Here is a 25,703-nt window from a genome sequence, read left to right as displayed (position 1 = left end):
TACCCTGATGGTAAATGGAGTGAGTAAGCCAATGGGATGAAAGACTCAAGCTAATATCTGTAACACTTGTGTTCTCTCCATTATTGCACATATCCAACAGTTATGTTAAGTCAAACACCAAGTTGTCCTTTTCTGACCTCCACTGAAGATTCACCACTTTCAGTACATGTCCACTGGTGTCTGTCTTGGTACTGTGTCCGAATCCACATTCTGTTTACTTGGCTCTAAGTTTAAGTGAATTTCACACACTTGCACAAGTCCATGTTGGCACGGGACAGGATCTCCTTTGCTGTTGCATTTACAGAGAGAGCTTCATCTAAGTTGCCTGAGCTGGAGGTAAAATCATCCACATACAGCGATTCTCTTAATGCTGAGGCTATGGTGGGGTTTTCTCTCTCGTATTGTTTGATGTGCTGTCTTATTGTTGCAGCCAATTGGAACAGGCTTGGTAGAATTTAAACACCACTTTGTTCATCCTCTTAATTTGCAGCTCATCCTTGAAGTCTTCAGTGGGAGGTCCATGAAGCCAGAGACACCTCACAGCATCCGTGTCTCTTTTCGTAAGAGCTATCTTAAGGAAGGTTTTAGTGATGTCTGCCGTAAAGCCTATCTGATGAAGTCTGAAACTAAGTAGCACATCCAATAACTTCGGGTTCAGGTTTGGTCCAGTCAGCAAACAGTTATTCAATGAGGCTGAATTCTTCTCATGATGAGGCATCAAAAACTACTCTCCATTTATATTTTGCTTCGTCTTCTCTGATAACAGCATGATGTGGCATATAATATTTAAAATTTTCACATTGTTTTTATGCTGTGGAATTCTCTGGTACATCTTCATTGATACCTTGTTAAAGGTAATCTTGTATGCCATTATTGTACTTGGTGTACAGTGTTGCATCCCTTTGTATTTTCCTTTTTAGGCCTTCAAGGCATCTCTTTGCTGCATTGAAGTTTTCTGGGAGATCTGGTGACATCTTTTCCATTCACTGTTCCAGCACCGCACGGCTCCATTCCACTCAATCTTGCTCTACTCGGCACGAACGCTGTTGTGTTTCTAATGACTCACTGATGGCTGGAGTTGCGGCTTGAAGCCGCTGTGCTGCTATTAACCATTACTGCCTCATGGTTTGGTGTGAGCCTACCAAACATGAGATAAGTTTAAAGTGCAAACATGCAAAGTAAAACAAACACTCACATCATGTCCCCCAACAGTGATTTCAAGCAACTGCAATGGCTTTCAGTTTGACCAGCTCCTGCCATTGTGGTCCTTAATATTTGTCATTCTCTCGCTACCTCAACAAACATCTTCTCATTTCTTGTCAATGGGCAATCAATGAACAGGAGTATGTTCACTTCACATAATATCCCTGCTCAGCCCTGAATGGGACCTACAAACAAGCAGGTACCTAGAAAACCAGTACAGGGCCGGAAAAGCCAGTAATGGAAACGGTAAATGGGCTAAAAGGACTGGAGCTGGCTAAAGTAGAGCCCATGGAAAATGGGCATAAGTATTCCACCAAATTTGTCACAAAGGGTCTTAAGTACAACAAAGTCAATGTTTTGGAGTGGCAATCACAACGAAACATTTTTGGGCAGAGCAGAAGCGTTCCAGCAAACAATCTGAAGAAGCTTTGGGATGGACACCAAAAATGTGTGACCTAAGTAGCACAGTTTAAAAGGCAGTATAGTTAATCATTCTGTAAACTTCTGAATTTGAAGAAATAATAATACAAAAACATTACGGTATTTAAAATAATCTCTGTCATTATTCTAATATCAATAATGACTTAAAATATATTATTACAGGGTTTTTTTTGTTTCCTTTCCATTTGCTCCATGAGTTCAACAAGACCATAGCTATAATGGTGAAAATTTAGATCCATTTGCATCCTTTTAGAAGCATTCTTAAAAATGTGCAGCAAAAACAACAAATGGCAATTAACTGTTTCTGCATTCCAGTCTTCTCCATTTTCACCTTGTTGCACATATCGGTGTCATGGTCCCAATCTAGAAAGCAAATTGATGTGACACCTGTGGGAGTAAAATAGTTGCTTTCTTCACCGAGGTCCTTCTTGTCCCCTCAAAATAGCAAAAGATGTTTGGCAGTGAAATGGTGTCAAAAACCATCAACAAGAAGAGATTCAAGGTTTCTAATTATCCCCCCCTTTTCCAGGTCTTGGCATTCATTCTTTATTATCAGCCCTTGTGGGTTGTTCATACACAGAAATCGTAAAACAAAGGAAGCATTTTCCAATTTGCCTTCTGGGTTCATGATTTTTACTTTCAAAGCCCTTAGAAGAGGTGATTAGTCTTTGTTTTAACATGTTTCAACAATTATCATGATTCTTGACAGCTTTTCAGCGATGTTTTCATTTATTCTTCTCTGATTTTTTTATTTGCTGACCACCAGTTACAGCAGAGGATTAAGTAAAACTGTCAAACCGTTTACAGGTTAGTAGAGTCAACCTCAGCATTCAGGCTCAGATTGAGACTTAACAAATCCGTCCTTAACTTTAGCAAACTTTATTACGAGAGTCTGTAGGCTGTAATTATGTTTATTAAAACAAGAAATCACTTGTCACCTTGTCTCTGCTGTGTAAGTTTTTCTAATTATATAAGGTAGCACCTCCACTTCTCTTGATAGTTTCTGCCTTAGGGCTTGAGGATGAGAGTGATTGTCTGGAAATGAAAAATTAATTTTCTACAAAACCGTACAAGCTGACATATTGGTTTCAGATGTTTGCAGTCATGCTGGTACAAGTGAATAGACAAACATAAAGCTCAGTGTTTGGCTGCTTAATTACAAAAGTGCAGGGTTGTTTGAGCTCCCACAGGTCTGTTCACACACTCATATATAAATCTAATACTGAAAGAACTCTTATAGCTGTCTACTTTTTCCGCTAATTAATCTCAGCACTGCTGCCACATAAAATGAGGAATGAGTTTATAATGGTTAAGGAAAGTGTTTGATTTATTAACTATTTTCTACATTAACTAAAACAAATTATTAAAGAATGGTGGTATAGGGTTCAGAGTTTCAGAAATACTAGTGTAATATGAATGTGCATAGTTTCACTTTGAAGAAGTCTAAGTCCAAATGACTTTCCATCTGACACAGCTCTCTTTGATCCTGAGGCATACACCGGCTAATCATAACGCAGCATCCCAATCTCAGTGAGCCCGCACAAACAGTTCAGCCTCAAAATGTGTTGCCCTCACTAAAAATGGCATTTCCATTTTCTTAACAAAATTATAACTATAGCTAGAACTGGATATTTCCCAATGCCAGAATAATTTTTTATACCTTTTTTTTATTATTAGAGTAACGTAAAAAAAAAGTTACTTGAGTGAAAATGAACTCAGGGACAAAGGCCTGTCGTGTGTTTTTATAAAACTAAAAGTGTTTATTTCCTAATGACCATCATTACATTTTGAGGGAAAAAGACTGAGAAAAAGCCTGCAAGCCTAATAACGCCATCCAAGTACGGGGTTGACAACATCCAGTTGAGGGCAGCAGTGTGTCTATTCTAGCAGCAAGAGAGTAAAACGCAAGGTACACCCAGGTCAGGCCACCACTTCAAAATAGGGCAACACAGATATTGTCAGGATTTAGAGTTCTGCTGCCTGCTGCTCACACCTTTTCGACACTAGGTGCCGCCAGTAGGAGTGTACCTGAGGCGACAGGTGTTGTGCATCTACTAATCAGCTGGAAAGCATATAGAGGAAGGTTGCCTACACCTCGGCGCCTGAGTGTTTTTGCGTCCGTGGTGTGAATCCTACCTGATCTGTTCCAGTCCTCCGTAGTGGCTAAGGCTACTTCCTGATCTAGTCTGTGCATGGCAAGCTGAACTCCTTTCCTGACATTTATTCTCTCCCTGGCGGGTTATTCCGGAATCTCCAGTAAGATACGTTTATGTTGGTACATGTTTCTGAGGTTCAGCTATTTATCTTTTCTCTTTGTGTTTTCACGGTAAGGAAGATTAGACTCGTCGCTCCTGTTGTTCCTGATCAATCTTTCAATAAAAACGTATCCCTTTTACAAAGTTCTCTGAGAGTCTCTGCATGTGGGTTAAGTCGGCTGTAAAAATCATGACAGATATGCAGATATCTTTACCACCCATGCATCTTTTTGAACTGTATGAGTAAACTGCAGTAGTTGTGTGGAGTAGTACCACACATGCATAGAGAGAACTTGCTGGCCAAATGATAAAAGGCCGAGTCAAACTAAGCCCCAACTCCATGATGTTCTTCCCATAAAAAGATTCAAAGTACCACAAACAAAGTACCTCAAAGACAGCAACTGTTTTCTTTAATTAATTCAATTCAGTTTCAATTCAGTTTATTTATATAGCGCCAACTCACTCCACATGTCGTCTCAAGGCACTTCACAAAGTCAGGTACATACATTCCAATTAATCCTAATCTTGAACAGTGCAGTCAGATTCAGTTATTTATTCAAATTGGATAAAACGTTTTTCTATCTAAGGAAACCCAGCAGATTGCATCCATTCAGTTACTTGCAGCATTCCCTCCTCCCGGATGAGCATGTAGAGACAGTGGACAGTCACTGGCGTTGACTTTGCAGCAATCCCTCATACTGAGCATGCATGTAGCGACAGTGGAGAGGAAAAACTCCCTTTTAACAGGAAGAAACCTCCAACAGAACCAGGCCCAGTGTGAGCGGCCATCTGCCACGACTGACTGGGGGTTAGAGAGAACAGAGCAGAGACACAAAGAGAACAAAGAAGCACTGATCCAGGAGTACTTTCTATGGGAAGGAAAAGTAAATGTTATTGGATGTAGCTCCTTTAGTGGCTTCATCTAGAAAGAAAGAACAGATAAACTGTGAGCCAGTTTTCAAGGTTAGAGTCTGAAAGAAAGCCCATATAAGTAGTTACAGTAAAAGCTCAGTCAATCGCCATGTCTAGGAGAGAGAAAGGGTTAAACACTGAAAGACAGGGCCAAGTGGATCATCCGTAGAGGGTGAGCATTAAGTTGCTGTCAGCAGAAGCTTGGACGATTCCCCTCTCCAGAAAGGTGTCACAGGTAGACACAGAGTCAGGCCAGGTGTAACTTCTAGGAAGAGAAAAGAGAGAACAAAGTTAAAAGCTGAAATAACAGCAAATAATGCAAAATTGGAGAGTAGTGTGAGAATGTAGTGAAGAGGGTGAAAGTGGTCATTATGTCCTCCAGCAGCCTAAGCCTATAGCAGCATAACTACACAGATAGCTCAGAATAAACTAAGCCACTCTAACTATAAGCTTTATCAAAAAGCAAAGTTTTAAGCCTAGCCTTAAAAGTAGACAGGGTGTCTGCCTCACGGACTAAAACTGGGAGCTGGTTCCACAGTAGAGGAGCTCGATAACTAAAAGATCTGCCTCTAAGAACCACCAGTAAACCTGCAGTCTGAGAACAAAGTGCTCTGTTAGGAACATATGGAACAATCAGATCTCTGATGTATGATGGAGCTAAATCATTAAGGGCTTTATATGTGAGGAGGAGAATTTTAAATTCTATTCTGGATTTAACAGGGAGCCAATGAAGGGAAGCTAAAATAGGAGAAATATGATCTCTCTTTTTAATTTTCATCAGAACTCTTGCTGCAGCATTTTGAATCAGCTGAAGGCTTTTAACTGCATTTTGTGGACATCCTGATAGTAAAGAATTACAATAGTCCAGCCTTGAAGTAACAAATGCATGAACTAGTTTTTCAGCGTCACTCCTGAATAGGATATTTCTTATTTTGGCAATGTTCTGGAGATGAAAGAAGGAAATCCTAGAAACCTGTTTAAAATAGGATTTAAATTACATGTCCTGGTCAAAAATAACACCAAGGTTTTTTACTTTATTATCGGAGGTCAATTTAATGCCATCCAGGTTAAGTGATTGACTAAGCAGTTTCCTTTTTAAAGACTCCGGTCCAAAGATGACAACTTCTGTCTTTCACAGCTTGTTGGGATATCGCATGTCACCTTATTTGTTTTCTTGCTTACATTTTCCATGTAAGCACTCTTTAATAAACTTTATCTAAAAAAAATACTGTTCCACTTCCCTTGTGGACGTCTATATCTGTGTTATCCAACACTGTTTATAACACCATTGTTTAATAGTGCTGCTCTCATTCCTTTATGTTAGTGTGGCCCATGCATCCGTCCACCAGTCAAACACATATGAGAGGCAATTGTTTAGTGTTCATTTGCTATATGTCATATTTACCTTTGTAAACATCACTTTAGATAGCCATGTTTACAGTTGACAGTGTAAAACTAAAGTGGCACTTTTAGGGGTGGGGGGGGCATGGCAGATTGCAGAAGTGAACCTTCAGTCCCCCACTCTGGTTCCGCTAGTGAATCTATATGAGTTTATTAATTTAGTTAAATTAACAAAATACATTTACTTTTCAATGATATTGTAAATTACAGAAATGCATCTGCATGTATATTTTATTATATAAGCATGCAACAATTTTTTGGCTGTAAGGTTGAATTTTGAGAGACTAAATATAACCTGCAGCTTTTATCAGTATATGGGGACCAGGGTTGCCAGATCAGCCTGACTGTTTCCAGCCCAAACACAATGTAAAACCGACCCACCTCAATAAAAACCAGCCCAAATCTCAACCCCTCTTGAACCTTCTGTTAAAAGTTTGAAACTATAACATACATAATAAAGAATGTTGCGCCACATTCCTTTAAAACATGAAGTTGCGCTCAGATTTCTGCATTACAATACTTGCAATGAGCTCTTAACCCTATGTGGACCATTTACAATTGATATTGACCAATATCATCTCACAGTGACACTTGATTAACCAATGAGTAGCACTGATTTATGAAGTCAACTTTGACAGATTCTCCACATTGTTAAATAATTTTACTAATGATATGAGCACAAAGACAATATTTTGTTGAAACTCTTTTTAGTTTTTTGCCACACAATGACAACTATTTTGATAGTTTTCTTATTAAAACTTTCTAAAACCCACCTAACATGTTCAAGAGAAGCCCAATTGGGCAGAAACCAGCAACACTGAGGGGAAACACTAGACTGTAGTGATGTGCTAAAGTTTTCTTGACTCTCTTGATTTTCTTGATTTGATGCATACTCAGTATTTTACCATCTTATGTGTTTCTGTGTTTTTTCTGATATGTAGATACATGTTTGATAAACCAAAATTATTTTCAGTGGAAGAGTGCTGCAGTAAAATACTAAGACAGATATATTTTTCATCATTGTCTCTAAAAATCCAAAAGTTTGCTGTTTTGTGCATATTTCACCAGATATTGCAAAATAGACACCAGAGTCACTAAATGACTGACAAGACATTATGGTGTTGACTGCAATCCATTACAAGTAAGCCATATCCGAACTACTTTCATGCTTCAAGGACTCAAGCTTAATAAGGCAAGTGATGTTCAGTTATTCTAAGGAAAAATACATAATAGGTTTTTAATTTTAAAATGAAATAAAACTAAGTGTACTTTATTAATCCCAGCTATGAACAGAATTTAAATAGAAGGGAAATCTTTTAAAATGTTTTTAAAAAAATGTGCTTATCTTTTGAATAAAACATTTGATATGTATTAAAAAAATCTCAATGTGGATGCTGTAAACATTGCAGACTAGACAAGTTATTAATAGGTCAAACCTTTATTGTAAAAGCCTTGTCATTGTGTTCTTTGAATGGAGCAATAAGTATTATTGTTATTGCATAATAATTTAATCCCATCTTGGTGTTTTAGAAAAACATGTTTATTTAGAATCAGGCTAAAATCCTTTTACATTATCACCATTTCTATGCTGTTATACAGTCTCTTAACATAAAAACAAAAAATCCAATGCTGCTTTAAAACTATGGGTAAAGTCAACTTTCAGATTAGCATGGTTGCAACTCTGACAAGCGTAAGAACAGTCAACACAATTTGCATCTATAAGTTAAACACTGGAAAACATCTAAACTTACGTTCTGTGTAAAAAACTCATAACAAGTGGCATTTAGGACCATTCCACCATTCAAGTATTTAGAGCACATTACCGTAAGCTCATAAAATAATCGGTGAAAAGTTTGGTTGTCTGATCTAGTTACCATTTACTTAAATTGCCATTGAGCTAAAAGAGAAACCAGTAGATATTTCAGTAGAATGCATTTTTTTCTCTGTGCCAGCACTCTCCCAAAATACTTAAACTTCTGTATCCTTACATCACAAAATCCATCGGTCACAATGCGAAGAGGTATAAAACCTTCTGGAGCAGAAAACAGAAAAAGGTCAATGAATTTTCAGACTTGTAAATGTCTTTTTCTTTTAATCACAGCATGAAAATGAATTTTCACAGCTGCAAATCCAAGACTGTAAATGACAGAATTCCAAAGCTGTGCCTGTAAACCGATTAGCCATAAAATAAAATAATCAATCAAGTTCTGCATGAATTTCTCTCCCCCTGACAATACAGCTCTACAGCTCATTGTTCCATGAACAAAGAATCTCATTGTGTCTTCTAATGTCTGGCTTTGTAACCCTTTAGAACCTCTAGAGTGCTTAACATTCATGGATCAAGTTGTCCTAGTACATCCTTCACAATGCCGTATCTGTTTTGGCGGTTGGAAGCTGTAAAGTTGACTTTGGAAGTTCTTTTGTATGTTTACAGACATAGGGCTGCACTACGTTCACAGTTGAGCCCCAAACTATACCTGTAACAGATATTTTTTATAATACTAGCATACACACACACACACACACACACACACACACACACACACACACATAGATATTTGTATATATATATATATATATATATATTGCCAGGTTCATATGTACGAACCTGGCAATAAAGCTGATTCTGATTCTGATATATATATATGTACAATGCTAAAAAAAACTAAAGGGAACACTTAAACAACACAATATAACTCCAAGTAAATCAAACTTCTGTGAAATCAAATGGTCCACTTAGGAAGTAACACTGATTGACAATCAATTTCATATGCTGTTGTGCAAATGGAAAAGACAACAGGGGGAAATCTTTGGTGATTAGCAAGACACACTCAATAAAGGAGTGGTTCTGCAGGTGCGGACCACAGACCACTTCTCAGTACCTATGCTTTCTGGCTGATGTTTTGGTCACTTTTGAATGTTGGCGGTACTTTCACACTCGTGGTAGCATGAGACGGACTCTACAACCCACACAAGTGGCTCAGGTAGTGCAGCTCATCCAGGATGGCACATCAATGTGAGCTGTGGCAAGAAGGTTAGCTGTGTCTGTCAGCGTAGTGTCCAGAGCCTGGAAGCGCTACCAGGAGACAGGCCAGTACTCCAGGAGACGTGGAGGAGGCCGTAGGAGGGCAACAACCCAGCAGCAGGACCGCTACCTCCGCCTTTGTGCAAGGAGGAACAGGAGGAGCACTGCCAGAGCCCTGCAAAATGACCTCCACCAGGCCACAAATGTGCATGTGTCTGCACAAATGGTTAGAAACCGACTCCATGAGGATGGTATGAGGGCCCGACATCCACAAATGGGGGTTGTGCTCACAGCCCAACACCGTGCAGGATGCTTGGCATTTGCCAGAGAACACCAGGATTGGGGCCACACGGCCCTCTATGTGCTTGCCACACTATAGAGGGAGTTGCAGTAGTCCAGTCTCGAAGTAATAAAAGCATGAATGACCTTCTCTAAGGCATCATGAGGAAGATAATCCTTGACTTTACAATAAGCTTCAGATGATAAAAGCCAGACTACTGCATTCACCTGTTTATTGAATTTAAAATCTGAATCAAAGGATCACCCCAAGATTCTGATCAGACACACAGCCAGAAGAGTACAGGAACCCAACTGCACTGCTGCACTCTGTCAGCAGGTCAGATTTACCAAATAAAATGACCTCTGTCATTTTATCAGTCTCCAGCCTTGCTAACGTGTGTTATAACTCTGCCCCTGGGAGTACACTTTGGTTCGGTGGAGAAGAGCTGTTTTATTTGTCTGGTGTCTATTTCCCTTGTCTACCTGTTCTGACAATTGGCTTATGTCTTTCCATGTTCCCTTCATTTTGGCTTCCAACCTTCTCCTCCATGGTGGACATTGTTTTTTGTGGTTTCCCGTACCTTGGACAAACATCTGAGGGATCACTGTTGCTGTACTCTTTATCAACTCGTTGGTTTCCATGATGGTCACAGTAGGGATTGTACTTAGTGCTGCATTTACATCATCTTGGAGACCCTCTGGAGGTACTTCACTCAACTTTTGGTGTCAGGGTTGACAGGCACTTAACTTAGCAGTGATCTTATTTCTCAGGTCAGTTATTCTCACATCCATTTCTGTCATTGGGACTTAGTACCCAGCTTTGGGAGGGAAGGAGGGGAGGGCAGGCTAATGTTAACTCCACCATCTGACCTTGTGTCCTGGCTCCCCATTGCCGTAGCATTAATGTGTTTAACCTCATGAATCTTTAGTTTGAAAGCAAATTCTGTTTGGGGATGTTGGAACATTTAGATACTAGATGTTTTGATGTTAGCTTAGACTGTGGGTATTGAAGCATCCATGTTTCCCAAAGTCTTTTCATGTGGCTCTGCTGCCTAGGGTTGCTGTCGTGTTCCAACATTTCTCATCAAAGTGCCTGATTCCTCAACACTGGACACAGACCTTGTTTGACAAAGCACGATTTTATTCCAGATGGACACCTCAATTTATCTGCCACAGAATGTTTTCCCCTAAAGATGTTTTTGGGCAAATGTGAGATAAGGCTTTGTGTTGATTTTGGTTATCAGTTTTGTTCACCTTGGTACTCTCCCATGGGTGCCAGTTTTGCCCAGTCTCTTTCTTATCCTTGTATTACAAACTCTGACCTTAATTGCGGATAGCCTTTCAGTGCTGTAAATGTTGTTCTGGGTCATTTTGTGACCTCCCGAATGAGTCATTGATGTGCTCTTAAAATAATTTTTGTAGGCCAGTCACTCCTGGGAAGGTTCACCACTTTTCCATGTTTTCTCCATTTGTAGGTAATAGCTTTCACTGTGGTTCACTGGAATCCAAAAACCTTTGCAATCCTTTCCTGACAGAAAAATTTCAATGACTTTGTTTTTCTTTTGTTCTTGGATTTATTTATTTTAATCTAGGCATGATGTGTTGCTTTCAGAGACCATGTGGGGTAATTCATGTTGTCAGACAACAAGCCTGGGAAGGGCCGGGGAAGTTCAGCCCAAAATGTGGTTAATCATAGTTAATTTATGGTTAAACAGGGCGGCCAGTTATATTTTCACACAAGGCCGGGTTGATTTGGTTAGCTTTTTTTCCTTTATTAAATCACACAATCTTTTGTAAACAGCTTTTTGTATTTACTCATGTTAACTTTGTCTTTATCTTGCTGTTTAAATTTGTCATATGATGTAAAAGATTTTAGTAAGGAAAACAGGCAAAAACAAATAACATCTGTAAGGGGGCACATATTTTTTCACAGGGTGCTTCTTTTATGTGACTGGACTGTGGGAGGATCTACAAAAAAAACCACACATTAAAAAGGAGAAAATGCAAACACAGCACAGTAAGGCTCCCACTGGGATTAAAACCTAGGACATTCTTGCTACATTAACACCTCCATGACTGTGCAGCCTATGTACCATGCATTCATGCTCTGTATGATCAGTACTGAATTTGGCAATGCTAATATTTGGAGGAGTGGTTTTCAAGTACCAGCATACATTTGAAACAGCACCATAAACGGAGTTGGACTTTTTTAATGCTTGTTGTATTTTATCATAAAATATAACCTAGAGAACATTCATATCTATGTACACTCCAATTTGCAAAATAAAAAGGAAGCCCCCTATGAGTTCCAACAAGGATATGACGGTTTCTCTTCAAATACAAGCCAAAATCCAATATGGCTTCCATCTGTTTAAAATGTAGCAATGCCTGTAGTCTTTCTTGTAGTTTATATCTCATTAAATATTTTCCACACATAAATACATTTGTGAAAATGTTCCTTTTGTGTTTAAATACATAAAATCTAGAGACAAGCGATGTTGTTTTGTTAACAGTCTGGAAATAAAGTACAACTGACAAATTAAGCTGATTTTTCAACTTGCAGGTTGAACAGGGTTATAAAGAATTTGATGTCATTGCTAAATGGTTGAAATAGAAAGTAGTCCTTAGCAACCCTAAAATCAGCCCACGAGTGGTACTTTAAAGAAAAGTCAGAGAACCATTAACTTTAAAACTTTGGTAAATGCTTTATAGGGGGCTGGTCATTAGGAAACTTTACATGTTTCCATGCAACAGTATTGTCTAATGACAGCAGTTCTAAGATTGAGAATGGAAACAATATTTTTTATTGTTTTTCAAGTATACTTAAATCACAGTAAATTCAAAGCAGAAAGACATAAACACTGTATATTTAAATACTTCTTTATTTATCACAACTCCTATCACATTGTCCTATCACATTGTCCTTCACATATTCAACATTATTGCACATCACATATTTTCCTCATGTTGCAGCTCTGTTTCAGACCACATTGCTCATTAGACTATAAATTACACTTACACATGTTTAGTGTTGTTCACTTCACCTATTAATGGTTTTAGTGTTTTATTGGTAGTTGGAGCGTGTGGGCAGTACCATAAATAGAGGAATTATTTATTTATACTTTCAATATATTTTAGCCAACAGAGCAGAGTATTTTATGCTGTGTTTTTGTTTTGAACCATTCAGCTTGTTAATGTTGAACCTGTTAAACCTAATATACAGAGTTTGAAATATTATATTTATTGTAAACCGCCGTTCCTCCTGTCCTCAGAAATTACCCTTTAAAACTACAGATACAAAGTAACCTACACTTTACTGAATTACAACAACAGTTCCGATATTTGTTAAAAAATGCTAAACGACCTCGGGAGATTTCTTTGTGATATCCTCCCTGCTGTTATCGTTTGTTTTCAACAGACCACTTTTTCTCAGAGTCCATTGCCTACTATGCTTTAGATCCCCACCTTACTACTCATTGGGTTATGATGGATCGGGCTGCAGTTTATGTTTTTTTATGCGTTAAGGCAGCTCTGCCTGTTTGCCATATGTCAGGTATTGAACACTTCAAAATGCCAATCCTTGCAAGACTAATTGAAAACATTTATTAAGTCTAATAATCAGTCTACTTACCTGAGGCCATTGGCTCAGTACAGTGTTTATTTATACCTGAAAACATGCATAATGCTTATGTGCAAAAGCAGCTGTGCAATGCAACATTCTGTAGTGCAACTTTAAAAAGTGACTCCAATACAAAATAGTGGACTCCCAGCTTTCACTACACAGCTTTAATGATGATGGCGAAAGAGAGGTGGACCAAACGCAAGCTTTACCTCAGCATTTTTAAACATTGACAATGCCATACAGTAGCTCTCTTTCATGTACTTACTGTAATTGCTCATCTGAAAGAACTTCAAACTGAATGTAAACATCACAGATTCTAGAGAAAAATCAGGTCCCATCCAAATCCAGCTCCCTGTAACCCAAGTTCCATGCATGGTATGAGATTCAAGTTAGACAAATTCCTGTTCAAGAGAGACAACTCCAAAGTGATTTTAACATGTTTTATTCCCAATATGGGCAAGGTCTTATTCAAAACTTCTCAAATATCAGCACTGACCATTTTCAATTGGTCATATTGTTGTATCATCAATCCATATTACCATGCATTGCTATCTCTGCTTATACTACTTTATTTATTGAAAAAAAAAGAAAGAGAGAAAAAAAAACTGCCAAATCCCCACTAAGTTCTTTACCAACCACTTTAAGTTTTTGAACATAGTAAAATCAGAAGATGCCAGAAAAAAACTGTATAAACTGATTAACATTCAATCCAAACGTCTGCACCAAATCTGGAGGGAAGCTGTATGTACAGTTCTCTATCTGGTTTGTGTTCACCAACCAGTTTATTTAGCTGTTTTTACTACACACCAGATTTTCTAGACATGCTCCAGGAGGACTGCATGTCAGAAAGACAACTTTCACTGCAGACTGTTAAGAAAGTTTGCTGAGCTAGCTACCGTCTGGGTTACTGGAAAACAACCAAATGGGTGTTGTGTAAATACAGATGGTAATGTTACTAGATTTTGGAGTTAGCTTGGTTTTTATGTGTTTACTGATAAAAGCTGCTGTTTAATGCTTTTTTGTCTGTAATGTTTGCTGCCTTCTGTTAATTAGCTGAATACATAAACATCTTACATTGAAATAAGAGTTCGTGGAGCTTTTTAAAAAATGTTTCCAGCATTATGTTCAATATTGTTTATGATACTGTTCTCAAAATATTTATGCAAGTACCTCACGCAGAATCTTTACTCTCCTGATAGTTTTAGCATTTATATTGGTTTTCATTTTCAGATTTGAAAAACACCATATAGCCTCTTCTTTTTTACTTATTTTACTAAGTTTAATGTATAAGTCATTTCCGATTAGGCATTTGCCAGTTTGGAGACTCAGCTGTATATTTAAATTAAAGTTAAATAAATGTATGCCATACAAATGCTTGAAAACTGAATGGCATATTTCATCCGTATGATACTTACTCTACTTATCAATGATATTCATGACCCTGCAGGATATATTTTTCTTGACAGATAGTTTGTCCCAATTAGAGTTTCTTTATGAAAGCCTCAAATGCTGCTACAAAATGTGTTAAATGGGTTACAAAAATGACTACTATAACATTCTGAAAAGATATCTTCTAATACATGCATAGCTTTATTTGTTTCTAAACAAAATGCATTTCTCTGTTGTTTGGGAACAGATTGGAAGAAAAAAACTTGGATCTTTTTTTTTTTTTTTGCAGTGTATTTTACTGCTGACTATTTTTATTTCTGTAAAGTTCTATAGGAAATCATATTTATTATAAATGTGCTATATAAGCCTGACCTTGACCTTACCAAATGTATTGGGTCACTTGCCTTGCACACACCTGAATTTTAATGACATCCCATTTTTAATACAAAGGATTTAATGTGACATTGGCCCACTGTCAACTCTTCTAGTTGAGGAGTAATTTTTCCAGGAGTTGTACTTGTTGTACAAGAATGCCTGTCTCACAGTCTCTGCACTAATTCGGCCCAGGCTGAAGTCTCTGGTTGGAGCATTAGGGTTCTGCGCAGACCAGATAAGTTCTTCCACACCAGACTCAATCACCCATGTCTTTATGGACCTTGTTGTATGTTTTACACCACGACATTCAACTTTTTGCATTGGACTTGGTGATGTAAGACTCTGATTCATCTGCTCAGCCACGGAAATCTATTCCACAAAGCTCTCTGCACACTGTTCTTGAAATAATCTGAAGGCAACATGAAGTTTGGAGGTCAGCAGCTTTTGACTCTGTAGGTTGGACACTGTAGACCTCAGCATCCACCGAGTGAGAAAATCTGACAATTGTGCTCATTACACAAGTGGCATCCTCTCACAGTACCATGCTGGATTTTACTGAGCTCCTAAGAGTGACCCATTCCTTCACAAATGTTTGTGGAAGCAGTCTGCTTCAGGAAGTGTTGGAATATATACACCTGGAGGTGACTGGTACATCTGAATTCAATGATTTGTAGGGGTGAATGAATGGCTCATACAGTAGTGTGTATCACTAATCACTAGATCACATAATTTCTACATGTTTTACCTGTCTGTTCTCCAATACACCTCATTCACATGGTTAAATTTTTTTCATTTTGTCTACAAAGCTATATAGGAACCTACTGATGACCTATTTTTTTATTTACTTGTGTTCAAACATAAAAATGTGTAAGCTAGATACTCAAGGGCTGCATTCACTGTAGTAGACAAATACAAAACAAAAACCTACTTCAATTTCCTTAAAGGGCTGCATGGTGGCGCAGTTAGTAGCACTGCGTGGGTTCTCACCGGGTACTCCGGCTTCCTCCCACAGTCCAAAAACATGACTGTTTGGTAAATTGGTCTCTCTAAATTGCCCTTAGGTGTGAATGAGTGTGTTGATGTATGTATCTGTGTTGCCCTGCAATGGATTGGCGACCTGTCCAGGGTGTACCCCGCCTCTTGCCCATAGACTGCTAAAGATAGGCACCAGCTTCCCTGTGACCCACTATGGAATAAGCGGTATAGAAGATGAATGAATGGATACCTACTTCACACAAGAAAAAAAAAAATCATGAGTGGAAAAGGAACAGTAAGAAGAATTTAGAAACCAGACAATACCAGAACATACATATGGTCATCTTAATACTATATTGCCAAAAGTAATGGGTCCCACCACCAAATCAATTAATTCTTGTGTTTCAATCGCTTCTGTGGCTGCAGGTGTATACAGTTTGGTGTGGAGAAACTTGACTGGCCTCCACAGAGTCCACAAATTGGACCTTATAGATTAAGAATAGGGTGCTATCAAAGTTAATGTACATGTAAAAGTAGAGAGAAAAATATTTTTGGCAACACAGTGTATGTTTTCTTTTAGGTTTTATTATACATGTTGCAGTTTTTGGCTTTCATTGTGTCTGTTTTCCGTATGTTAATTTCAATGATTTTGGACATGTATACTTGTTGGTATTCTGTTTGTTTTTAACTAGCAAACAAAATGTAATTATTTGTAAAGGGTGCAGTACAATATCTGCTGCTCTTTTTATGTTGTATTTATTATCTACACTGACTGTGCCGAGGTCTTGACTTCCATACAAATATTTGATGAAGTAGCTCCACCAAAACCTGATGAAGTGGTTCGGGTGAGATCTTTAAGTTCATCTGTGTTAGCATTCGTTCAAGGAGCGAAATGTGGCTGTGGTTCTCATGAGTACTGATGCAGCACAGAGCTGGCGAGGTCATAAAAGAAGCTAATTCTGGGGCAGACATATCATAAAAACCAGAAAACAGTTAATTAATTTTGTGTATCTGAAAGCACCTGTCATTCCAGTTGTTTTCAAGCTTAAAAATCCAGAACATGAGTGATGTTTGCTTTGAATGTTTAACTGCTGGTTAGATACTTGTGCTGTTAAAGGTCACTGAATACGTTCATGACGTGATTAAAATATCACAGCATGCATGCAAAGAAATGACCTTAGCTTTTTAATATCCCCTGCAATCTTATTCAGATAGAATAACTGTTTTCACATAGACAGAGTACAAAGTATAGATAATGTCTTTATAATTTGCTTTGAAGAGCCAAACACATGAGATTGCAGTGTTACATTACAGCAAATATTCTACCCAGAAGCAGCATAAAGCAAATGTGAGTGTAGGACTCTCTCTCTTCATTGTTTCATGTTGCTGTGGCAAACTGATTTAATTTGGTTGTAGACTCGCTCTACTCTCTGAAAAGCTACTGCACTGACTGAGGTCTTTTGCATTATTTCATGAAAACATAAAAAACGTGGATGTTTAGTGCAGTAAACAGTATATTATGAATTAGCATTTAAACAGTTTTTTTTAATGGTTAAAAATTTTAAAGCTTCAGGATTTTATTATAGAACCTAGACATGGGTGGGTTGATTCTTCCTGTCTGATAAACGTGAATAAAAATACCCCAAACTTAAAAATACTTTTATGACTTGATCTTATTCCTTTTATGAATAACAAAAAACATTTATTCCTACTGCTACCCAAATAATATAAAATGTTGATGATTAACAGTTATGCAAATTATCTACAGCATTTAGATATTGTTGCTTTGATTTTGATAAATTAAAAGTAAAATTGTTTATCTTTCTTTGTTGTTGTTCTCATTATAAAGTAATAATAGAAGTTTGGCCAGATAATATTAGTAGGGCTAGTTAAGTTAAGGTGTTAGCTGTCTGACTCCCCTAATAAGACTGATACGGTAGGTGGAGTTTCTGTAGTTTCCCTGCTTTCTGTGAAATATTGTCACGATTTCCAATTAGGCAAATTTGCCTTTCTTGTAGGGAAAAGTATTTTAGCCTTCTTTCAGCCAGCTAATCTTAGGTGTGCAGCAACAGGTGTGTGTTACTGTATGCTCCATGGAGATGGAGAGGTAGGCAAAACTTTAGTTGCTCCAACCCTTTCTCTGGCATCTCATTAAAATTAAACCATTAAAAAAAGTCTGAATCTCACTTTTTGCAGTTTTGAAACCACAACTTTTTCAAACTTTGGTAGACTGGTAACCTGCATAAAACTAAACTAAACTACGTTTCAAACACATCAAAAAAAATAAAAAATAAATACTCCTATACGGTGCTATCCCCAACATGAATGGAATTGTTAAACATTTTCCACCAATGTTGGCACTCTAGTTAACTGAAAGCCAAGCTCCTATAATGTCAAGTAATTATTGGTCTTAATATGTCTATCTACCATGGGAGCAGGGATTTTTTTTATCAGAAGTTAAAAAGAATATGACTTCTTGGATCACTAGCTGTGCAGGTCACGCTACCTTCTGTTTAAAATAAATCTTTCGGATTTGTAGTAAAAGTGCAGAAAATGTTTCTCTCTATTCTTATTTGTTGTACTGTATTCTGTTCTTGCCAGCTGCCATTCTTGATGATCCTATGGAGTGCAGCAGGGGGGAGCGTTTAGCCATCACACTGGCCAAAAATAACATCAACAGGAGCAGCAACCGCTCCGCCACGGGCAAGCTGGAGGTGGACATCTTTGAATTGCTAAGAGACAGTGAATATGAGATGGGAGAGACAAGTAAGTGTCTTACTGAGGCCATTATAAAGAATTTAATCTGTAAAGTAAAGATAAAAGCATGTGTCTTTTGTTATGTTATTTTGAGTCTTTCTTGTTAATACAGTGCTGTGAAAGAGTATTTGTGTCTTAAAAGGTTTCTTCTGTTTTTTTTTTTTTGTTGTTTTTTTTGTCACACTTAAATAGTTGATTCTTGAACAAATGTCAATATCAGATAAAGATAACCTGAGTAATTACATAAAATTATTTTTAAACACTGTCCAAGCCAACCTAGCCCTGTGTGAAGTAATAGCTGCCTTAAGCATATATAACTGATTGTGCCTACCTTGCCATAACTGGCAATACATTTTTCACATGTGAATCAATTTTCCCCCACTGTCCTTTGCAGATTATCTTCTTATTTAGCCACAATGAAGAGTTTTCAAGCAAGAATGGCCTGCATTATAAAATGATTTAAATTAGGACTTTGACTAGGCCACTCCTTTTGACCCAAGCAAAAGTGGATTTGTTTTTGTGGACTTGTCCTGCTGCATAATAAGTGCATTTGAGCTAAACGCATCAAGGTGGTCGCTGAATATTCTCCTTCAGAATTTTTTGCCAGAGAGCAGAATACAGGGTTCCATCATTTAAGTACACTTGTCTACTCCCAGACCATTGTGCTACTACTGCTAAATGCTGTCCTGGTTTAATGCCACAGGTTTTAAGTATTGTTCTATGTTCTTCCTGAGGAAGATTGGAGTAAGCTTGTGCAGGTCAATGAGGTGAGGAGATCCTTGAGATAGAAAGGGGCTTCACCATGGATGCACTGGTAGGCAGTGATGGGAATAACGGCGTTAAAAATAAATGACGTTACTAACGGTGTTACTATTTTCAGCAATGAATAATCAAACGAATTACTTTTTTCGATCATTACAACACCGATACCTTTGCTGACAATTAAATGGGTTGTATTATAAACTAAATGTACTCATTGAAGTTCTTGTCATCTGTCGTGGCTCACAGCCACAGTATCAAAGCTTTTTTTCTTTGGTAAAAGGAGGAGTGAGGAGCGAGACAATCGCATAAGTGAAGATGATTGGCTAAGGTAGAGTAAGCTTGCGTTTTTTGTTTTAATAAAAAAATATAAATTTTTTTAAATAAAAAAACAAACAAAAAAAATAAGAGTAAGCTTTCGTTATAAGCCAATCAGAGGCACTGTTCAGTTTACACACAAACAACAAACGCACACAGCAGCCCTCCTCAGACAAACTAGCAGATGTAAGCTGCAACAATGGCAGGTCTGGAGAGAAATATTGCATTTTCAAAGTGGAAGTACGGGCACTACTTTATTCTCTTTCAGGTAAAAGGCGGGAACATACATGTAAAGTAAATATTAAAAGTTCGGTGCAAGTTGGCAACATGTCTATATAATTCCACTCTGCAACTGGCTCATGAGACCTTAGAAAAAAATCTAAATTCATAGATATATTTAAACTTAAAAAAGTAATGCGATAGTTACTTTCCCAACTATTTACTTTTATAATGATTACTTTTTGGGAGAAGTAACTAGAAATTAAGTAATTACTTTTTTAAAGTAACATGCCCTACACTGCTGGTGGGTAAGGAGGGAGACCTTATACTCAATCCTGAGTGAGACAGGAGCCAGTAGAGTGATTTAAGGATGGGGTGATGTTGTCATGTTTGCGCACCTTCAGTAGGATCCTAGCGGCACTGTTTTGAATATACTGCCTTTTCTGAAGTCTTTTCTCTGGGATCCTGGTGAGAAGCGCATTGCAGTAGTCCAACCTGGAGGAGACAAAGGCATGGACAAAACTTTTCCGCATCTGTAGAAGTGAGTGTCGGACAGAGTTTAGCAATGTTCCTGAGGTGGAAGAAGGAGGTCTTGCAAAGATGTTTGATGTGAGCTTCAAAGGTCAGATGAGAGTCAACTTTCACACTCAGGTTGGTGACTGATGTTGAAAGTGGAATACCTTGTCCTGAGAAGGTGATGCTGGTAATGTCAGATGACTGAACCTGATGTGGACTAAGATGGTTTCAGTCTTAGAGCTGTTTTGCTGCAGAAATGTTTGCCTCATCCATGCCTTTATTTCCTCTAGGTAGGTGGTCAAAGTGGTTGATGGCAGGGCAGCAGAAGGAGTTTGGTTTGTGCTGAGGTAGAGTTGAGTGTCATCAGCATAACAGTGTAGTGAATATCCATGCCTGTTGATGACATGGCTAAGAGGGAGCGTGTACAGAATAAACAGGATGGGGCCAAGCACTGAGCCTTGAGGGACACCACAGTTTACGTTGTGCATAAGGGATTTAGTAGGTCCCAAGGAGACATGCTCAGTTCTCCCAGTGACGTAGGATGAGAACCACTCATGAACAGAGTCAGAAAGATTGATAGTGGGATGTGAATGGTGAAGGAGGATGTGGTGGTGTAGTGTCGAAAGCTGCAGTCAAGTCCAGGAGGATGAGAAGAGATAGGGAAGGGTAGCCCTGCCGGATTCCAACATGCACCAGGAACAGGTCCCACTTACTGCCGGCAATGCGGACCAAACTCCCACTCCACCGCCCAATAATGTCCCCAGTCGAGGTCAACAGCTCCCCACCCCCACTGTGAATAGTGTTGGCGAATCAGTGCTTCCCAGGTCACGTGCCTCAATTGTGTGGTCCTCATGAAGGTGTCTTGAACCACTCTTTGTCTGACCCGTCACCCAGAGCCTGTTTGCCATGGGAGACCCTACCAGGAGCATTTAAGCCTGTAAGAACTACGTTTATTGATTAATTAATATTTACCAAGAATTATTATAATTTAAAATCATAATTTGAAAAAAATGTATTTCTTAACCAAAGATTATTACTTATGAATAGAAATCAGAGATGTCCTCTGGTGTTGTGATTATGGGCTCAAAGCTCTTTAATAATTACAATTAGCTATTCATCATTAATAATTAATAAATTATTAACCTAAACCACAAAATGTCACTGTTTATTCAACCGCTTCACCGAAGGTGGGGGAACTTCGACCTTGTTTTGACAGATAAACACAAACGCTTCTCTTAATTATATATATGAAGATTTATTGAAGCCAAATAATCCTGATATACCATTATTCTGGTCCAAAAACCTTCACCTAACTAGCAAGCATCGTTCTACACAAAGGGAATAAAAATGACTGCCTAACAATAATAATAGAAGAAAAATATATATGCGCATTTAGTGTCTATGAAGATCAAACCAGCAGTTTTATGGACAAAATGTGCAATTTGGGTTAAATGGAAAGAGAAGTCCTCCTGGTGTGCTGATGTCTCAATCGCAGCGATCAGCTGATAAACGGTAGGGCCACGCCCCTTTAGCCTCTAGCAGCTGAATGCCCCAAATCTCGAACAAAGAGTCATAAAACTCTGAAGCGGGAACTCAGTGGGAAAATTCCAGTAAAAACACTGGAACAAAAGAATAGTCAGACCACGAGGCCCAGACCGCAGTTGCTTTGAATGAAAAATTTTCAAGAGTCCAACTTCTAACTCCTGGCTGATTTGGGATCAGCCGGACAAAACATTAACCACACACGATTCAGCAGCGCTTGCGCAGCAAATCAAAACACAGCTCAGCATAACATAATTCAATCAGTATAGTATGCAACAAGTTAATACCTTAGATTAACCTACAGGTGATCCTACATCACCTTAACTGCCTCATCCTGCTCAGACCTCTAAATGCACCTATCCGGTTTAATATGAAAAGAACAAAATTACTTTGACGTTGATTTCTTCTCTTCTCTGGTTGATGATGGATCAGGTCTGTAGAAAAATGAGGGGGGATCATGCGTCCGTGATCACCTCAAGGAAAAGAAAAACAACGGTAACTTCTCATCCGTCCAGGAGGAGAAAATATGAAGAACCGTTTAGTCGACTGAATTAACAAGGAGGAAACTAATTTCCTTGGAGATAAAACCTCTGTGGGTTTTCACCTGCGCCGGGTGTCGGCGTGGTCTTCGATCGGTTTATGAATCTTCTGACCTTCTTGTATCAGACAGATTTCCAGCTTTCAAGCTCTTCCAGGAATGGCCTTGTGGAGCAAAGGTTCGCCTGCGAGCTTTTGTCTCTCCAGAGATGTGCCTCCGTTGCGTCATCCTGTGAGACACGTGGGAAATGGCAACGAAACATTATTTCCTACGGATTTCATAATCCCGGGTGACATCAGAGCAGCGACGTCTGTTGAGCTGCGCATGTCAAAATGTGCGACCAAAATGGATGACTCCAACAAGCCCCAGACAACATCGCCTCTAGGATCATTCGAGCACTCAAACCTCTCCACCACGTTAAGGTGGCGGTTCAAGGAGGGTGATCTGAAACAACTCAACATCTGCCTTTTTTGGGTATCTGACTCCCATGTCCTAGATCGTAATAGTGATGAAAAGGTTATTGCTTTTATAGAGAAATATGTCATGTGAACTTCCAGCTGAAGATGACTCATTATTTGAAGTGGTTTCATCTGTGCAGCACACAGCTCTGTATGTGTGTGTTATGTGCGGTCCAATCCGAGAAAAGAAAGAAGAAGTGATCAGTATGAAGCACTGCTGGTCTAGTCAACAACTGCACCAGAAAAGTTTCAAAAGTAAAACTAAAAAACTAGAACTAGCAATACCTAAAAAAGTGTTTTGACATCTTTTCACCCATGTCTTACCTACAATGAAGGTCACCTGATGAGATGTATTTTGAGCAAAATATTAGAAAATTACATTGTTGCATGTTGCAGCAACTTAAATTTAGTGTTTTATATTTATTGGGTGAGCATTTGTTTTATGATTTATCGGCATCTGTAAATCTTTTTTCATTCAATATTTAAGCTGTGAAATGTGATACAATATAGTTAAAAGATGTAAGAGATGTATACAGGGGAAAAAAAACTATGCATTGTGTTAACAATTAGTAATGTGGAAATGTTACTTTAGCCCCCCCACCTCTCTTTCCCCAGCATTTATTAATGCTGTAATTGCAGCATTAATAAATACAAGAAGGCCAGGTCATACACTTACATATGTTTTGTAAAATCTTTAAAACAATCTCAAAGCAGGTAACAGCCGTAAGGCCTTCTGAGCATTTTTCTAGTGGTGAAAAATGTTGATTATTGTTTATTGGCTTGCAACGTCTTTGCAATTCAAAGTGACAAACTAGCACACACACACACCTTCTCCCAACACACACAAAAGCACGCCCATACACACACAGACACACAAATGTTCACAGTCGCGCACCCACACAAATTTTCACAAAGTTGGATATCACCTTGTGTCATTCAAACACAAGGTAATATTTCAATAATGCAACCTGTCTACTATGATGCCAGATGCAATCCTGATTGAATAAAGTCAATTAAGCAATTATGATACCATCTCCAGATATCCTTTTTGTAGAACAAAGCTGCCTTGATACATGTAGGAAACCAGGTTTTCTGAGTGGTATGGTTAAAATGGCATGAAAGGAATTCTTGAAAAAAAGTTGGGTGGTCAGTAAAAACATTTTAAGCATGTTTGCCATGAAAATTGGAACAAAAGTACAGAACATTGACATTCAATAAAGGGCTTGTTTTAATGTATTGTGTTTTCACCATGTTATAACTAATAATTGGAAAATGGTTGCCTCACACCTCAAGATTTATTGTTTGACCTTCTTGAATTTTTATTGAAAACACTCCAAAAATCAATTTAGCACAGTAGTGTACTTAAAAAAACGACTAATTTTCTAAACAAACAACTGTGACAAAAAGTGGAGAGATTGATTTTTCAGTATGATACAGTTGAACAATCACAAAAGATTCAGTGGTGCTGCCTATTTGTAGGCTTTTACAAGAGCAACAGGAAACATTTATGTTTTCTCTGTCTGAATAAAGACACGCCTAATGTTCCATTTTTTGGTGTGTGCAGCATCTGTTTGTGTGTGCAGCTTAGATATTGTTATACAGCACAAATCTTTTGTGTGTGTGTGTGATTAGGGCCAGGAATTGGATTAGGGATGGATCAGTGGCCACAGTTAGTGTAGATGGAAATATCAAGAAAGGGCCACTACATGCATTTGCTTCATGCCTCACACAAACAATCAGATATATTTAGGTGTTTAAAACAAAGTCAGTGAAATTTGGTTTTTTTGTTATCTTTTGTTATGAAGCCTGACCAAAATCAGTGTAAGACAAAATATTTAACAATAAATCCCCTAAAGTCAGTGATCATATATCACCTTGGGCTCTCCTGTTTCATCATTGCATATTTCTCTAACATCCATACCATTTATTATGATGTCAGTGTCCCTTTATAGCTGTAACACTTCAGACTCTCCCAAAAAGGCTTTTTACAAGTTTTAGGAGTGTGTTTATGGCAGTTTGTTACCATTATTCCAAAAGTCCATTTGTGAGGTCAGACACTGACTGGCTTATACACAGGTACTTCTCTAAAAATGTGAATATCGGGAAAAAGTTAAAAACACTTTGTCACCTATTCAGAAAGGGAAACTCATATATGATATAGATGCATTATAAATGGAGTGAAATATTTTGAGCCTTTGTTTTTTGGAATTGTGATGATTATGGCTTTTGGTAGATAACAAAAAAACCAAATTTCACTGTCTCAGAAAATCAGAATATTGCAAAAGATTGATAAGACATAATATTTTAAACAGAAATGTCAGGCTTCTGAAAAGTATGTGCATTTCTATGCACCCGATACTTGATTGGTCCTCCTTTTGCATGAATTACTGCATTAATGCGGTGTGGCATGGAGACAATCAGCCTGTGGCGTTGCTGAGGTGTACTCAATGTCCAGGTTGCCTTAATAGATGTTTAGGTCGTCTGCATTGTTTGGTCAGGTGTCTCTTATCTTCCTCTTGACAATGAACTCCATAGATTCTCTATGGAATTCAGGTCAGGTGAGATTGCTGGCTAATCAAGCACAGTAACACCATCGTCATTGAAAATACTTTTGGTACCCTTGGCAGTGTGAGCAGTCCTTCTGGACAAAGCTTGTCAGCAGATAGAAGCATGAAGTGCACTAAAGTTTCCTGGTAGATGTCTTCGTTCAGTGTGGGCT

At 38.2% G+C, this 25,703-nt stretch overlaps 1 protein-coding gene across 1 annotated transcript in view; it reads left to right on the top strand.

The window, feature by feature from the left end:
* grik4 (glutamate receptor, ionotropic, kainate 4) overlaps positions 1-25,703 on the top strand; it is a 585,146-nt gene that overhangs the window by 309,084 nt on the left and 250,359 nt on the right. The window contains exon 4 of the mRNA XM_047391909.1: positions 18,479-18,643. Within this exon, the coding sequence (XP_047247865.1) occupies positions 18,479-18,643 (165 nt within the window). The remainder of the gene's footprint in view (positions 1-18,478; positions 18,644-25,703) is intronic.

Source organism: Girardinichthys multiradiatus, chromosome 18 (genome assembly GCF_021462225.1).
Source record: "Girardinichthys multiradiatus isolate DD_20200921_A chromosome 18, DD_fGirMul_XY1, whole genome shotgun sequence".
Classification (NCBI taxonomy): domain Eukaryota; kingdom Metazoa; phylum Chordata; class Actinopteri; order Cyprinodontiformes; family Goodeidae; genus Girardinichthys; species Girardinichthys multiradiatus.
This window is presented reverse-complemented; position numbering and strand designations above follow the sequence as displayed.